At 33.3% G+C, this 18,621-nt stretch overlaps 2 protein-coding genes across 2 annotated transcripts; both read right to left on the bottom strand.

Annotated features, from left to right (window-relative positions):
• Positions 1-10,192: 10,192 nt before the first annotated feature.
• LOC122604293 (uncharacterized mitochondrial protein AtMg00810-like) lies at positions 10,193-11,254 on the bottom strand. Its single transcript, XM_043777179.1, has one exon. It carries the CDS (start codon positions 11,252-11,254, stop codon positions 10,193-10,195), a length of 1,062 nt encoding a protein of 353 aa, XP_043633114.1.
• A 1,198-nt stretch (positions 11,255-12,452) lies between these two features.
• Positions 12,453-14,000, bottom strand: LOC122604294. The gene is made up of 3 exons (XM_043777181.1): positions 13,458-14,000; positions 13,156-13,399; positions 12,453-12,787 (listed from the first exon to the last, which is right to left on the bottom strand). The coding sequence occupies exons 1-3, from the start codon at positions 13,998-14,000 to the stop codon at positions 12,453-12,455; spliced, it is 1,122 nt and encodes a 373-aa protein (XP_043633116.1).
• Positions 14,001-18,621: the final 4,621 nt, after the last annotated feature.

Raw genomic sequence — 18,621 nt, forward strand, 5'->3', positions numbered from 1 at the left:
CTGGTTCTGATTTCTTTGAACTGGAACAACAGGTGGTAGTGGAGGTCTTACATTTCTCATAGGTGGATTTCTGTTCACTAGCGGTGGGTTGGTTCTGATCAAGTTCGCTGAGACAACATTACAGTACTTTGCCATGTGCCCAACACCTTGGCACTTATAGCAGACAGGACAAGCACCTGTGTGATGAAGGTTACAACGGTTACACTTTGGATAAGCTCCAGAGTATCTAGTCGGTCTAGGCACTGCGGTCACAACATAGTTCTTCAAGATCTTCCCCTTCTTACTTGGGGGCTCAACTTTCTTCTCAACCACCTCTTCAGCCTTTCTCTTCCCCTTGTCAACATTCTCAGCCAATCCTCCAGATCCGATGATATCTTTGGTTAGGGTCTTAGCCAGTACAGTGGCTCTTGACAGGGTCTTGGGGCCTTTGCTGGTGAGGTCATAGCGGATCTCAGGAATCAAACCCCAAATGAAACGATCGATCTTCTTTTCCTCAGTAGAAGCCAAGTGTGGTACAAGTCTAGCAAGCTCATTGAATCTCAGAATATACTTCCCAATCTCTAATCCTTCCATCTTCAAATCCCAAAACTCTTGTTCTAACTCTTACAAAGCATCTTTGGTGCAGAACTCAGCTCTCATCATCTTTTGAAGTTCTTCCCAAGAGTGAGCATAAGCGGTCTTCCTGCCAACAATAGTGACGATGCCAGTCCACCAAGACCTAGCAGCTCCGTCAAACTGGCTGGTCGCATGCTCCACCATCTTATCTTCAGTAGTTTCAGTGTGGTACAGGGCTTCTTCCATGTTCTCAAACCACATCAACAGTTCGGCAGCACCTTTCTTCCCTGTGTACACTGGGGTTTGCACTGAGTAAAGGTCTTGAACAAACAACCCCTACTTCGGGTAACTCTGCCCTCAGTAGCAACTTGGGTGTTGATCTGACTAGCACCTTCAGAATCACTGTTCGCCTCTTGATTCTGTTCTAGCCCTTCTTGAGTTTTCTTGCTCTGTGTAACTATAGTACCTTCAGTCAGGGGAATTTCTAGCACCTAAGCAACTTGAGTAGCAAGGTTCGGCATCATCGCATTCATGCGGTCTGTGATGAGGTTCGCTACATCTTCTAGAGTGAAGTTGACAGTAGCATTAGCACTTGCTTCAGGTTCAGCGGGTTCAACAGTGGGTGCAACCTTAGCTTTTCTCCCACGTTTAGCCGGCATCCTTCCTTATATCTCCTGATAAGACGAAAATATGAACTCGATTACGTTTCGAACAAGTCTATAGCTCCAAGCACGTAGTACGTTAATAGATGATCGTCATTAGCACAGTACATGAACAAGAACAGTCGTCGGTCGTACGATAAGGACCTATAGTCGTATAAGCTCTAAGGCCTATAAACGAAGCACTAGCACGTATGTCTTACATGAACGGATGAACTATAAGAGAACGAATGAACTAGAACATGAACTAGAACTGATATGATCAAGAACGAGATTGCACGAAGTTCTTAATTGAGCTCTAAGAAATGGATGACACCTTCAATGACACACCTTGAGGTCTTAGGTGCTTTTATCGTAATTAGATGTAGTTGATCAGGTTACATCTAGTTAGGATAAGAGTACCTACTACTCAAACTGATCATAAAAGGATCACCTCAGTGTGGATTCAAGTTATAGCTCGAGTTTCCCTTAGGAAAAAGCTCGGTGTTCACTATAACATGGCACTGATACCAATTATAACACCCCGCTAAAGCAGAATACACGAGATGCACAGATAAGCACAATTGCACACAGTACAAGTTCCAACACAACCATTAGTATAATTAAAGAACAGAAGTACGATCGTTATTACAGAACATAAATGAACTTAGAATAGTCGATATCTGGAAGACAGAACAATTGTTTTTTAAGAACAGAACTTGAACTGATGTAGCAAGGAAGGTCTTCATAGCTCCTGAACTTGTACGCTCGAATAATCGCCAAAAGGATGGGCTTAGAAAGGAAGACTCCTATGCTAAAGAACTATGAACCTAGCCTGAAAAGCATGTAAGTTCAAAAGGTCAACTACAAAAGTAGTTGGTGAGATTCACATAATGTACTTTATGATATACGTATACGTATATATGTATAATAAGAACAAGATCATAAGTTTTGTACGTCGAACCAATGCACATTGTAATAATAAGAACTATATCAAGATCTGCAAGTTGAACATATGTACTTTGCCTTAGATCTGCAAGATCTGCAAGTTTTGTACGTTGCCTTAGATCGACTTATGAGCTAGCTTTGGTGTTAGTATGTAGCCTTTGATGTGCTTAATCAAATGATAATGATGTTATGAACTGATTTGGTGGTTAAGGATCAAGTGTGGTATGATAAAGAACAAGTACGTGTTGTTTTGTAAGTGTACAAAGTCGTTTTAGGGTTTTGGATGCAGGATCGTCCTAGCTTCCCTTCAAGATCGTCCCATTGCTAGCCAAGATCGTCCCAAGGTCAGTCAAGATGGTCCCAAGGGTTCCAGGCACAAGATCGTCTCATTTAGTCTAGTACAAGATCGTCTCAGGTGTACATCAAGTGCAAGATCATTTCTAGTATTTATGAACTCAAGATCGTCTTAAGGAGACAATCATTAAGATCGTCCTAGAGGACAGGAGGCAAGATCGTCCTAATGGTCAACTCAAGATCGTCCTAGGACTAAGGCAAGATCGTCCCATTCCAAGGACAAGAACATGTGTTTGAGCCAAACCAATCCAAAGGATTAGTTACCCATTAAACGTACCAACAACATCACAACACCACACAAGATCGAACGAACAAGAACCATGAACAATGAGGGTTGGCTAGGATGATCTTGGGCTCAAGATCGCCCCTCCAGGATCGTCCCAAGTGCCAAACACGGCTGATCAAGAGTAAGAACATTGCACAAAGATCTAGATCGATTCCGGGACATGTTAGAACATAGAACTTGTACATATACGCACAATAACATTAACCATTAATACTTTTAACGATTTCAAGACCATCTATTACACGAACAAGGTGTGGCACATCAAGAACAAGTTTTTCCTTCACTTTCAAAATTTGGTTTTGTAGATTAAAGCATGTTATGACCCAAATTTGTTCACACAAATGTTATTAAACACATTTAGACACAAATCCATTAATCATTAACACGATTTCATATCAAAATTGGACCAAATCATCAAGAACATAAACTTGAAAAAGTTCACTTTTAATTTGATCAAAAACTCATAAATTGTTGTTGTTACCTGAGATTTGATTCCGGAAATATGTTTTGATTATCACAAGGATGCTAAAAGTACAAATGATTGTGGTTTAACAACACAAAATCAAAGGATGAATTTAGTGTGTGAAAATGTGGTTGCACTATGTGTTTCTAGAGTGAGAAAGAAGAAGGAAGAAGAAGATGGAGTATGTTTGTTTCTCCCTCTAGAGTTCTCTTCCTTTTCTTTATATATATTACCATAATAAATGAACTCCCTCTAGAGTTCTCTTCCTTTTCTTTATATACATTAAACTAGAACTTTAATGAACATGAACGTTTATGAACCGAACTTTAATATTTCATTGCACATAATTATGAACTCGTCATATCAATAAAGATTTAAGATCAAATTGACCTTCATATAAGCACATAATTGAGGTCTAAAGCACGTCAAGAACTTAATCAAATTGAACTGTCTGGCCATTCTAGTGGCGAAAGTACATTTCAAGAACTTAATTAGAACATTTCTAAGACGATTGTTACATTTAGTCACTCTATTTTCCTAAATTTAGACGGTTATAATTATTTCTGTTGATTCTAGACATATAATTATACGTTATATTCATTTCTAGACATTTACAAATTTCTATAAACTATTTAGTGCGAGGTAAAATATGTAATTAACAAAGTATATTGTATAGATATATGTAGTAGTAATAATAATAGTATTGGTATAATATGAAATTAAACGTTAATTACAAACCAAGCAAAAACTACTAATAACTAAATAATTTAACATATATAATGGACCGATGGAAAGCAAATAATTTATGATCCAACAACAAAAAAAAAATTCTCCTAATCACTAGCTAGTGATTTACGGATGGAGGGAATCAAAATCTCAATTAGAAGTCTTGATTAATAATGATAATAAAATTCCAATTAGAAGTCTTGATTAATAAGTAGTCCTAATTATAATCAAAGTCAAACACCTACATGGGATATAAGCATTATTATTAGTCATCAAAAACTCTAAAACACAATTTCTCCTTGTAAGCTTATCCTGTCGTCGAACAAAAGGGAGCATCATCACAAAAACCAATTTATTTTTTTTCATCATACAATTGCCAATACATTCATCTCAAGGATTCTTGAATTTTTGGTAAGATAATATACAATTTCATTGTATTCTCAAAAGATCTTATTGTATAAAAAAAATCCATGGTTAAAATACTTATAAGTTTATATTTTATATTTTTAAGGTATCTAAAGAGTGATCATCAATCTTGGGGTAAATTACTTATCTCTTCTTTTCATATATATCAATATATCTATATATTGTGGATGTTTTATTATAAGTAGACTATTTGATGAATATATATTATGGCAAAATTTACGAGAACTAATAAAAGATTTTTTTTTTACGTATTATTTGTGGTGTAGCAATCTATATAATATAAGAAATCTAATTATTGAGAAATGTACATCATAATAACAGATATAAATGAGTGTTGGAAAGATTTGAAAGTCTAGATAAATATTTAGTTATAATAGTCTTTAAAACAGTGAGATAAAATTATTTTAGAAACTGGACAGATTCAGTTAGTCAGATTTGAAAGGTCATATCTTGGTCATGGAAGATGGCTAAGTCACGTTTTTGGTGTCTAAAATTAAGTTCAGGAAGTGTACTTGCTGGTGGAATTGGTTTCGTGTCAAAATATGAAGCTTAAGGTTATCAGACAGATTTTATAACAAAACTGCGCAAAGCTGAGTTTTCCGAACAGATTTGAGTTGACTTCAAATAGTCATATCTTGGTCGATTTTATGAACAGGAAGTTTATTTTTTTTTCAGAAACATTTTTAAGATGTTAAGAGTTTATAGTAAAAAATTTGGATTTTTTTGAAGCTTTGAAGGTCCTTAACTTTTATAAAACATTTCTGTGCGTGAATAGTGAACTTTTGACTAGTCTGTAATTATATAATTTTAAAAAATAGTTAACGTGCTAAATAAATTAAGAAAAAATTCATGTAAGTATATAAAACTCTAAGGTTACAGTGGTTAATATTTGAAAGCTTGAATTGTTCGTTTCATCCTAATAAAAAATAGATAAAGTCACCAAAAATTTCAATGAATATGAACTTGTAGAAATCAATGGTATATCATTAAAACAAATACACTATATTAAGTTATGTGACTTGTAACTTAATAATACATGACAAATCAGTTGTGAATATTTTGAAAGTAGCCATATATGTATATCATCAAATGCGGGTTACAATGGACGATTATTGATCATGCCCATAATTGTAACTTGTACATGTATATGTCGTGTAGATTCTAGTGATCTTTTGGACTTTGCACAATTGCTTGCTGATTGAAGTGAGTTTCGTGGCCCCTTTTTATATTATTTCTTTGGGGAAAAATGATGCTCAAAACACTTTTTATTTTTTTACTAGTTGTGCCAAAACTAGTTTGTTTTATTGGACAAATACGTGTAATTATGAAATGTGTATGCTAGCTTGCTTGTGTTGATTTCTATGATGCAATAGATGTCTGTCGATATCTATTGAGGACTATTTGATAACTATTTACCAACTTTATACTCCAGCTGATAATTGTTGGTAGGCAATGTGGGATTGAGTTGTTGGCAGGAGTGATGGGGTTCTGTTGTTGGATAACTATGATGGCATTGATCAGTATCTGGTTTGCATACAAGCTACATGTTTATATTTACACTATTTTCCAAACTTCATATATTATGCACAGCAAATTCATTTGTATTACTTTAAACCTACGAACTCACCAACAATATGTTGACATTTCCGAGCATTCATTATCAGGTAATAACAATACTTAAGGAGAGTGAGCATATGGACTTTAGGAAGACTAATAAAGAGATCCTTCATGGACTCCTAGTTTGCATTTAAACATTGAACTCTATTTGCTATTTTCTACATCTTTTTCTATCTGATGCGTATTGCCTAGACTTATCCCGCTTGTGGGAAAAAAATTTGTTTGGATTTCATTTAGTATGACTCTATTATAAATTCCATAGGCTATGCTATATCTTTTCGTCATATCCTACAATTCTACCTAAGGTGGGGTGTGACACCTATACACCTAATCTATACTTTTATACTATCTAATAAATAAAGCAACCCTCTCTATAAAAGTTATGGAGAATTATCTAAATTACCATTAATGATTAAATTACAATATCAATCATTTATCCAAAATATCTATATTAACTTTTACATCAATTATCTAAACCACTCTCTGCCGCCTCCACTACCAACAATCGCCGCCACCACCACACTGTTGTCGCCACTATTAGTCATGAAATATATAATTAAGCATCCGTATGGTATTAAGATTAGTTCATTCCATAAAAATATGGGGTTTCAATCATAGCGTAATAAATACAGTATCATTTAAGTTTCGTTTTATTTGACCATTGGCCTCCCAATTAAACTAAACGTAACCCCTCCCCCATCCATCTCCTATAAAACCAACTCTCGTACCAACTCAAACCACAAAACTTGTCACAGGTGCAAATCATGACTAGTCCTTCTTCCCCAATCGTTCTAACTCTCGCTCTTGTAACCATGTCGATGTTATTGGTCCGAAGAAGGTGATTTATTACGCGGTTATTGTGATGTTTCAGATAAAGGTGATGTTCCCACAGCCGCGCCTCCTCGAGGAACATCACCTTTTGCACGCACCGCCTAAAAACACCAATGATCACACTACTCATAATGCTTCAGTTTGGGATTATGGCAGATTTTAAGTGTTATTTATAAGATCAAAAACACAATTATGAATAAACGTGTAAATAAAGAAAGTATTGTTATAAATTGAAAAGGTTCATGGGAGAACCTTTTAAATTAGAAGAACCATAAGAACTTCTATATTATAACTTGATGTTCGTATGTGCACGGTATATGGGAACATATTCGTTCACATATGAACTATCAAGTTATAGTTACAATTACATATGTCCATATGTGAATAGTTGTGAAATGAACCTAACCAATGCTTATATTATCTTTGATATTTTGGTAATTAGTCATGCAGTAATTACACGTTGAAATGACCAAACTCGACTCGACCATTTTTTAAGAATTTTTTTTTAAATAAAGAACGTATTCAATTATAAATCTCGACAAATACATTCACCAAAACTCTTTGTAAAAGACAAAGTACAAAAGTTAGAAATTTCGGCATGACCTTCTCGTAAAATCGACATCAGATACCTGTTACGGATGATAAGTTTTCAAAATACATTTAACCATAATTTCTACATTACTATTACAAATTGACTCATTATAAATATCAAAAACTCCTTCAATTTAATAGTTTACATAACAATAACTTTACCAAAATGACGTATCATGAGCCAAGATCAGGAGGGTCATTACGGATTCTAGCATCAATACCATTTTTCCGTAATTAGCCAAATACTCCAAGTTTGTATTTCAACTTCAATAATCTTCAAAGCACTAAATCTTGTTTCCACAGCCGGGACAACCTATAAAAAGGGTAAACAACTAAAAGTTAAGCAAAACTTAGTGAATAATCTTGCATACATTTATACACACGAAGGAGGACAACGCACAAAGGACTATTACATGTAGCCTATGGTACCGTCGTACCATATCTACATGCTCACCTTTGTACTTTAACGCATTACATGGATCCATATAAGCTATATCAACACAATCAATATCAATAATCTCGGGATTCTTAGGCCCCATTCACAAGAGGTTCTTAGGTCTTATACATCATATCTCAAGAGGTTCTTAGGCCTCATAATACAATGCCCCAAGTTGGGCTTAACGCCAAATCGGTTACCACACACAGAATCCACCATCATATGGTAATCGACCCAACACATATATAAAAGTATGCAAGAATACTCACCTCCTTCGCGACCACAAATCAACAATTAAGACGACCGCATGAACACAATACACAAGCTTTCAACCTAGCAATAATCACAAGTACATATAAGATCATCAATCACATACTAGGCTACCTAGCCATAATCATTAGCATTTCAATACCAAAACCATCTTTTACAATCTCATATTGCTCTTAGTTTAATTTACAAAACATGAATCTCTTATATCCTTATGATAAGGTCAAATCCACTTTAATAACAAAATCACTATTTTCATATTTGACAAGGCTGACTTCAAACAAGCATAACTCGAGTTCTACTCCACATTTTTACCCCATTCCAGTAGCCACTTCAACAAGACACATAAACCTACATTTTCTTTTCAGAACTCAACAAGTGATTTATCTTTTATAGAGGAGTTTTACACATTACAAAGTCAAAAACAGATTCTGATTTTCACTGCAAAACCAGATTTGACCATCTGTAAGTTTTCGCAAATTTAACTTACATAAAAGTTGAACTAGGACCTGAGACCAATTTCATATGAAAGTTGACTCGCATACCTTTCAAACGACAGGTTACACGACTCCTACGGATTGAAAGATATAAGCATTTTAAAATAACACATTTTCCATTGAAGTTGCTGATCTAATTCCAAATTTGCACAAAAACACTTCTAAATCAACTCAAACAAGTTCATGGCACTTCCATTTGATAACCTTTAACTTAATATACATACCAGGGGTTGTTTTCAATGTGATTTTAACATCAGTAGTATAGTATTATTATACTAAAAATCATCCCAATTCAATCACTAACCAAATTCTCATCACACATATAAATAAATATTGGTTTCTTCTTGAAATAATAATAATTATTTATGAAATAATAATAATAATAATAATAATAATAATAATAATAATAATAAACTATATATAAATAATAAGCTTTTGAATTTTGGGATGTTACACAAGTCCGCATAATTCAGTAACTAAACAGTCTTTTGATATCACTTCACAATGCGATAGTAATTAGTTGTATAACTAGATTTTAGACGTGTGTCAAATATACGAGTTTTACAACATTATCAATATAAGAATTAGTATATAGAAAAAAAACACTTATACGTTAAATGTAAAAATATACTTAAAAAATTTAAGATATTCAAATGTTAATACTGAATGCTAAATCATATTAAAACTAGATGGTGTATCAAAGTCTATTTCATACAAACTCTTATAGAAAAACAATATCTTAACTTACATTATATAATAAACTATTAATTATTTTTAAATTAGGTTAAATGTGTAAAATATATCCCTAAAGATTTAAGATTTGTAAACATTTTTAAACAATGTAAATAACTATAAAAGTGAACATCAAAATTGGTAAATCGAGGTGCAATATGTTCTGCTTATTTAATAATTGTTAGAAGTATATGTTTATCTAATAGTCAAATAATGATAAGTATATGTTAGATATATCCTTTTCAATGTTGTATTAGAATTGCATCGACAACTTTTTTGCAACTTTTATTAATTTTTTTTAATTGATATTAGTTATGACATCATCAATGTTCGATTTGATGAAATTGAGCAATTGGATTGGTTATTGTCAATTTATTATATATAAAGATGATGTGCGAACTAAGTTAGAGTTTATGGTATTCAAATAATGTAGTAGTAATACGGATAATATGATATCCATGTCTTTTCGTATGGCACAAACAACAATTTTAGTTTCACTAATAACATGTCGAATAAGGGTTTGGTTAATTCCCGTATATTCCATGAGGCAATGTTATACATCAAGAAACTCTTCACCAGGAGTGTTTGCCCCCGCATTAGATTGATAACGTGAAGACTAAAGGAATTGAGAGAATTTGATATTGTATTACCAGAGAGAAATTATACAAAATTATGTAAAGATGAATCTAAAACTACTTTCTATCTATCGATCTATACATTTTATATTCAAAATATATTTTAACCGCCTAACTAATATATTTACATAAGCTACCCTGTAAAACTAGTATTGTCATAAACAACCCTATACCTCTACATCCCCTCCCCTCAAACTGGAGGCGCGGAAAGACCCAGTTTGGAACTTAAAATGGAATGTTGCTCATGAGTTAAAGGCTTAGTCATGAGTTCAGCTAATTGAAGTTTGGAAGGAATATGTGCAGTTTGTAAAAATCCTTCTTCTATCTTGTCTCGAGTGAAGTGAACATCAATGGCCAAGTGCTTGGTTCGTTCATGAAAACAAGGATTAGCAGCTATCAATTGCGCAGATTTGTTATCACAGAAAAGAGTAATTGGAAGCTTGACAGGAACATGTAAATCTGTCAAAAGGTAGCTCAACCAGAGTAATTCACATGTGGTAGCCGCCATACTTCGATACTCAGCTTCAGTAGAAGACCTCGAAACTGTTGGTTGTTTCTTTGTTTTCCAAGAGATAAGAGAATGTCCCAAAAAGATACAATAACCAGTAAGAGATCGACGAGTCATAACACAAGAGGCCCAGTCAGCATCAGAAAACCATGTTAATTGTAAGCTTTGTTGCACAAGGTAAAATAAACCTTCACAAATTGTTCCTTTCAAATATCGAAGAAGGTGTCTTGCTGCTTGCATATGTTCATCAGTAGGATTAGATACAAATTGACTAAGATGTTGAACAGGATAAGAAATATCTGGACGTGTCATAGTTAGATAAAGAAGTCGTCTAACAAGCCTTCTATAACTTTTTGCAGAAGCTAAGAGTTTTCCTGAAGTCAAACTCAATTTGATATCTGAAGGAAATAGTGTATCTGCAGGCTTGGCTGCAGTGAGGCCAGACTCTTTGAGTAAACCCAGAATGTATTTTCTTTGATTCAAATAAGTCCCATTGGCAGTTCTGCATATCTCAATACCAAGAAAATATGTTGCGGGGCCTAAATCCTTAATGGTAAATTTTGCATCCAAAGCAGCTTTAACAGAGACAATATCTTCTTCATTATTGCCAGTTAACAACACATCCTCAACATATACCAGGGCAATCAAGAATTTTCCATTGTCAGATCTAACATACAGAGAGTAATCATGTTTGGATTGTGTAAAACCCAAAGACAAATTTTTTTTGTAAATTCTTGATTCCATTGCCTTGAAGCCTGCTTGAGTCCATATCTCTTTTAAGCTTACAAACCTCTCCTTGTTTTGCCTTTAGATAACCTTCAGGAGGTGACATCTAAATGTCTTCATCAATATATCCATGTAAAAAGGCATTATTAATGTCTAATTGATGTAAAGGCCATTGCTTTGCAGTGGCTAAAGCAACAATGACTCTAACAGTGGCTAACTTTAGCCACAGGGGAGAACGTGTGTTTATAATCAATCTCTTCTTGCTGAACAAATCCTCTGACCACCAGTCTGGCTTTAAATCGTTCTACCTCACCATTGGCTTTATATTTTACCTTATATACCCATTTAGAGGTGATAGCTTTATGTCCAGGTGGTAAGAGTGTAAGATCCCAAGTTTGGTTTTGTTCAAGAGCATTAAGCTCAGTCTCCATGGCTGCAACCCATTGTGGGTGCTTAGAAGCTTCTAGATATGAAGATGGTTCAGAAATGGCAAAAAGATTTGTCAAGAAAGACAAATATGTCTTAGGAATAGAATTGACATTTTCAGGTGTAAACAAAGGATATGCAACTTTAGATGAAGAAGCAAAATTGCTTGCAGCCTTAGAAGTGCTAGTAACAAAATCCTTAAGCCAAATAGGTTGAGTGGTATTCCTAGAAGATCTTCTAAGATTATTGGCAGGATTAGATGAGTGTGAAACAGAATCAACAATAGAAACAGAATCAAAATTTGGAATATTATTATCAGAATTGGATTCAGGATTAGACTGAGATTGTGAAATAGGAGGTGAAAATGGAAAATGACTATCACAAGGATCATCATCAGTATGAAATGAAGAAAATTCGGAATGTTTTGGCACAGCATGAGAGAAACAGGAAGAATCTTTATAAGGAAAAATATCTTCCTTAAAAACAATATCTACTTGAAAAGACTTCATGAGATTCCAAATTGTACAGTTTATATCCTTTATTAGAGGAAGGATATCCAATTAAAATACATCTCCAAGCTCTATTAGCAAATTTATCTTTAAGATGTTTGGGCACATTGGCATAACACAAATAGCCAATAATTCTGAGATGATCATAAACAGGAGCTTTGTCATGTAAAATTTCATAAGGTGTTTTCCATTTCAGAGATTGGACAGGCATTTTATTGATGAGATAAGTGGCAGCAAGAATACATTCTCCCCAAAATTTAATAGGAAGGTTTGCATGACATCTAATGCAATCTATGAGCTTTAGAAACCATACAACTATCACAATGAAAATGTGAAGCATCCAAGTTTTTACAATCTGGAAAATGTGCCATTTTAGACAAAGAAGTATGCCCAAGTCTGGCATGAAGTATGTCCAGTGTAACAGAAGGTTTAGGCATAACAAAATTACTACAAGATTCTTTATTCAAAGGAACAAAAGGAGTAACAACAGAATTAGAATAAGCCTCATGAAAGGCAGATACTGAAGAAGTAAAAACATCCATGCTTGGTGTAGGTTTGCAGATGTACAAACGGTTGGACCCTTTTCCAAGTGCCACAACTTGCTTAGTAATAGGGTCTTGGAATACACAATCATCAAGATAAAATTGTGCAACCAATTTATTTGTATGGACTAAAGTACCAACAGATAGCCGATTGACTTGGAATTTAGGAATATAAAAAAACATTGGTTAGAGTAATGAAAGGAGTTAAAGTAACTTGACCAATAATAGTCACCTTCTTATATGAGCCATCAGGTAATTTAACTAAGATAGGCTTTTAGGACTTGAATAGAGTGAAACAGAGATAGATTTGGTGACATATGATCAGTTGCTCCTGAATCTGATATCCAATCATTTTTAATATCTATTAGAGGATGACACATCATTGCAAATGCAACTGGATCAGGGGATGATACATGATAAGCACCAAAAAAAGAAAATATACCTGCATTAGAGGTACTGGCTTGGTTGGAATAGACATGATGAGAAGAGCCATTTTCAACCATAGGATTCTTGCCATTGAACATCTTCATAACCTCTTGACAAACAGCAACAACTAATTGTTGATCAAGACCTTGTTTATTCATACCAATCTGTTCTTGATCATTCATAACCCCAAAAGGAGACTCCTCAATCATTTCTTCAGACACAACCTGAGCAGCAATTCTAGAACCCTTTTTAATGGCTTTCTACCTTTATACCAATCTAGATAGCCCAGTCTTTCAAAAGATTGCTCATACAAATAACCTTCCTGTTTACAATAAGTGCAAACATGTTTATTATCCCCTTTCTGCTCAAATTTTCCAAACTTGAAATCCTTTTTTCCTCCAAAATGTCCTTTAGGATTGTTATTGACAAAGAAAGCACTTGTCTTTGTTTTTCCACTTGTTGAACAATATAATAAGCTTTGTTAACAGAGGGTAAAGGATATGTGGACAAGATCTGACTCCTAACAGATTCATAATCATCATTGAGTTTCATCAAGAATTGCATCAACTTAGATCGGCTATCCATTGCAAGAAATTTCTTAATCAAATCACAAGTACATTCAGCCATCTTTCCACAAGTACAAGAAGGGATGCCATTCAGATTGCTTAGTTTATCCCAACATCTTTTCAATTTATTGAAATAGGAAGCAACAGAAAGGTTACCTTGTGAAACTTTGCTCAATTCTCTTTCCAATTGAAAGATAAGAGGTCCATTACTCTGTCCATACCTTTCGTTCAACACTTTCCAAAAATCTTTAGCAGATTCAGTGTACATGAATGCATCAGATAATTCAGGAACCATAGAGTTCAAGATTCAGCAAATAACCATATAGTCACATCGAACCCAGCGTTGTGAATCAACAACATTATCAATAGGTTTCACACACGTGCCATCAATAAACCCTAATTTGAGTTTAGCACCTAAAGCCATTTTTATATTACGGCTCCATCCAAAAAAATTTCCTCCATTAAAAGGAGTATTAGTAAGAACCATTCCAGGATGATCCGAGTTAGTTAAACTCAATGGATCATTGACCTGATTAGATCCAATCGGAGTTTGAGCGGAAGTTGAAGAAGTAATTGTCATGAATGCAATACAAAACTTGAAACCCTAATTTTACGGAATAAACTTCTGATTGAAGAGTACTTTGATCAAAAAATTTGACCTAATTTTCAGGAAATAACAGAACGGATCAAAAATTGATCGAGAAATATGTAATCGAAGAGGTGATCGGAAAATTGATCGGAAAATAAGGTTTCAGATCATCATTGTGCTCTGATACCATGAAGAATAAAGGAATTGAGAGAATTTGATATTGTATTATCAGAGAGAAATTATACAAAATTATGTAACAATGAATCTAAAACTACTTTCTATCTATCGATCTGTACATTTTATATTCAAAATATATTTTAACCGCCTAACTAATATATTTACATAAGCTACCCTGTAAAACTAGTATTGTCATAAACAACCCTATACTTCTACATAACGTTTGATGTTTCGGTTGGAATATCTACCTCATCACAATCTTCAACAACATCAACCTTTTTCAAGCCTCCTGGCACATCTAAATTTTCATTATTATGATCCTTTGACCCAACCCCACTTGAATCTAAAACATAATATGAATTACTGGTTGAAACATTGACATTAGAAGTACTTGGGACCATCATGTTTTTATCTATTCTTGTCTGAATTCGGTGGTGGGTTGCTAGAAATCGGCTTTGAAAGAGGCTGACCCCTAAATTGTTTCTTTCTATACTCGGAAATCGGCTTTTTCCACCTTATTCTGAACAGGAAAGACTCAGCCCCATGACCAAACACCCGACAATGTGAGCAGTGTGGAGGCTTCCACTCATACTCAATCTCGACATCTTCCTTTGAAAACCCCTCACCGTTCACATTTGGGATGACAATAACTAGCATGTTCTTCAAATCACATTTAGCATATAACTCAATAAGAGCTCTCGCATAACTATTTCTTCCTAAGAAATTGACGCAGAGGGAAATTTAGGATAAATAATTGATTCCGTTGATTCAAAGAATACCGAGAAACAATTCTTCTAAAGTTCGTTGATTCTAAAAGAATACCGAAATTTAGGGATTTTCACACAAACACACACGTGTAGGAAAAATGAAACTTTGATTTATGATAAACTCATGTCCAGATACATATAAATAGATCTGCAAAATTCGAATAGGCCTAAAAACATAAGTGGGCTGAAAGTTCTAATGAAAAGAAAATCCGAAAAACCCAAAAAAACATATAAAAAGGTCCATAACTCCTAGAAAACAGTGTTTTTGGGCCCGAAGACTGACCCAAACCGCCTTTGGCCATTTTCAACTTGACGCTCCTCTTTCCAATGGTCGTTTTGACTAATCATACGTCAAAATCGGAGCTCTGTAGCAAAAGTTATGGCCGTTTTAGTGAAAGTCTCTTTTTGTCTTGTTCTTCTAAGTACAAAAGGGTCTGACCTTTAATACTTAGGCTTGGGCCTGCATCAGAAAGTTAAGCACATATTGCTAGTGTATGCATCTAACAACAACGGTTTTTGTCGGGTTCTGGTTGGTTTGTAGGCAATTCCCTTACGGTTAGAGGAGGGCTTTTGCCGCTTTACGACTACAGGGGAAAAGGGTTTTTGCCAAGTTCTGGACTTGGTATTACCTTCTTTAATATGTTAATTGTATGTGAACAGTAACAGTGTCCATCATGTATTAGTTTAAATATACCAAATGCCCAAATTTAATAAAGTTGTTAGTTGGTCCGTTGGTTTTGAGTTCACTTTTAAGATAAAAAAACCCCTGGTTTGAATCTTAGTTTTTTTTCTTCCTTTTGACAAATTTTATAATTTTAGTTGTACTGCATGTACTACTCGCATCATTATATGAGAGATTAGTGTGTATTGCTGCTACGTGTAAGCTTTTTAAGAAAGATATTTATTTATAATAATGGTTATATATATATATATATAATTATTAAAACAGTAGGAATCCGAACGATTATAGAGCATCTTCAATTTAAAGCTAGCTTATAGCATTACCACATAAGATTAAATCATACATGGCATTCTCATATATTCTTTACAATAATTTAACTATAAATTTCTAAATATATATATAGGAAAAATTATGAAGTAAAATAAAAAAACATATGATTTTATTAAATGTTAAATATTATTTTGGTAAATATTTTTCCCCCTTATATAGATTTTGTACTATATTTTTTTATTAAAACGGCATCTAGCTTTTGCTAAGAGATTTCCCAAGTGATAGTTGTGAGTCCACCTAAACAAGATGTACAAGAGATCAAGATATAACAAGATATGAGGTTAGACAATAATAATCACAAGTTATATCAAGAAACCCAACTGGCAAGTAAATCGAAACTAGACAAGACTAGTTAGAATTACGATCCAGATAATGGATAAGAATAATAAAGTACGATTGCTTGAAACTATATAAATTACTAAATATAATCAAGTATTATGGCAATGAGTCGAGATGTATTTTTCAATGTATTTTATTTATTGCTATAAACAAAATACAAGAGTTGTTGCGGAACAAAGATAATCACACTTGTGAAAATATCTAAACAACCCTAGAAATACAAATGATCTATGCGACAAGGAATTACTCATAAGAATACTTAGAGTAATATCACACGTTGCAATTGCCAAAGTTTCGAGCAGTTTTGCAAGTGTGAGAAGTCTTATATTTATAGGCAAACATGTCTTGATGACATGACAAAATGCCGTACAAATATGGTTGGATGCATTTATGGATTTGTGGGACAAATCCATAATATGTTTGTTTAAGGTAAAGTATGTAAGTTTCTTTGATGTGACTTGACATACTTTATTCCCAACCTTTTGCTAAAACTTTCCCAATCCCAGGTTGAGAGTAATTAACCAGGTAAAGGTAGTTAAAGCTGCAAAAAGACTTTCCTCGTAATCAGTGAAAAAGTGTTGTAAGTACTTTTTCACTGAGCCTCTTCAGATTCAACTTCAGGTAAGATCTTCTCTGAGCTCTGCTTCTGAGATGATCTTCTTCTTCAGTCTTCAGTCTTTGACTTTAGTTTGAACGTCTTCAGTGTAGGTTGATTCTGAATCTGAAGTGAAGCTTCAGTGAGCTTTATTCCGAATGACTTCAGAATTCTAAGCAAGCTTTCTTCACTGAACTTCAACTATTTTGAACAAATCATACTTCGTCGATTTTCGACCTAACAATAGTTAATGATTTGCTATTCCATGTAAACATTTTACATCTATTTACATGACATAAAAATATTCATGACCAATTAATGTATTCAAATATTTAAAATTCATGAGATAATAAAACATGTTTTTAAAAAATCGTTATAGTAAATCTTTTTAAGTATATGTTTATGATATTTATTTAAATTAAATGATAAGATTAAGAAAAGAATTAAATAGATCATATTTGTCACTAAATTTTATGTGTCATCTCCATATTTATCTTTGCCAATAATTATCTTATATTTATTGTATATCAAGTTCCATCTCTTTTGAATATGACGAAATTTTAACATACCCATATTTTGTTTTTGTCTAACGATGTACGATTTGTGAGATGAATTAGGTGAAATTTTATTATTTTAATAACTGAATGAAATTTGTCGTAAAAAATTTGTTTTCGCGTTTTTTTTAAAAATATTTCTCAAAATGAATAACTCCTATAGAGGTAATGTTTAAAATGTGACTTGATATATGTTCACAAAAATAACCAAACTAAAACCATCATATATTAGTCTAATACTCATATGACATCATACCAGATATTTCATACTGAGTATATAAATCTCCACTAAATAAAATGGTTGTATTAATAACTACAAAAGGGCCAAGGAATAATATATAATTTAACAGGAAATACTTTTTAACGATCATTAATGTTTATATCTAGATTAATTTGTTGTAATTTCTTTAACGACATTATGTTTATATGTAGATTAATTTTTTAAAGTTTTTTTCGCCATAATTTAAACGGTGTGTGGAGATCGTAAATAGTTACACGCATCGCGTGGGTAATATATCTAGTATATCTATATCTATATTAAAAGAGTAGGAATCCTAGCTTTTTCAAGACTTCTTCAAATCTAAAGTTATGTTAAAAAATTGCCACCTAGGATTTATCCTATGTCTCATCACCAAACTTTTTTATATATATTTTTATTTAAATATAGATAGATTTAAATTAATTAGTTAAACATTATATCAAATTAAACATTATAATTACAATTATTTATTTGAGACATTATTCCATCCTTTTTTTTTTAAATTATATATTCAATATATTTTTTTTTACAAATCTAAGTTTTGACAAGATATTCAAGCATATTTAACATTAATGTTATGCTAACTATACCAAATTTTAATTATCAATATCATATTAAAACTTT

Source organism: Erigeron canadensis, chromosome 6, assembly GCF_010389155.1.
Source record: "Erigeron canadensis isolate Cc75 chromosome 6, C_canadensis_v1, whole genome shotgun sequence".
Lineage (NCBI taxonomy): Eukaryota > Viridiplantae > Streptophyta > Magnoliopsida > Asterales > Asteraceae > Erigeron > Erigeron canadensis.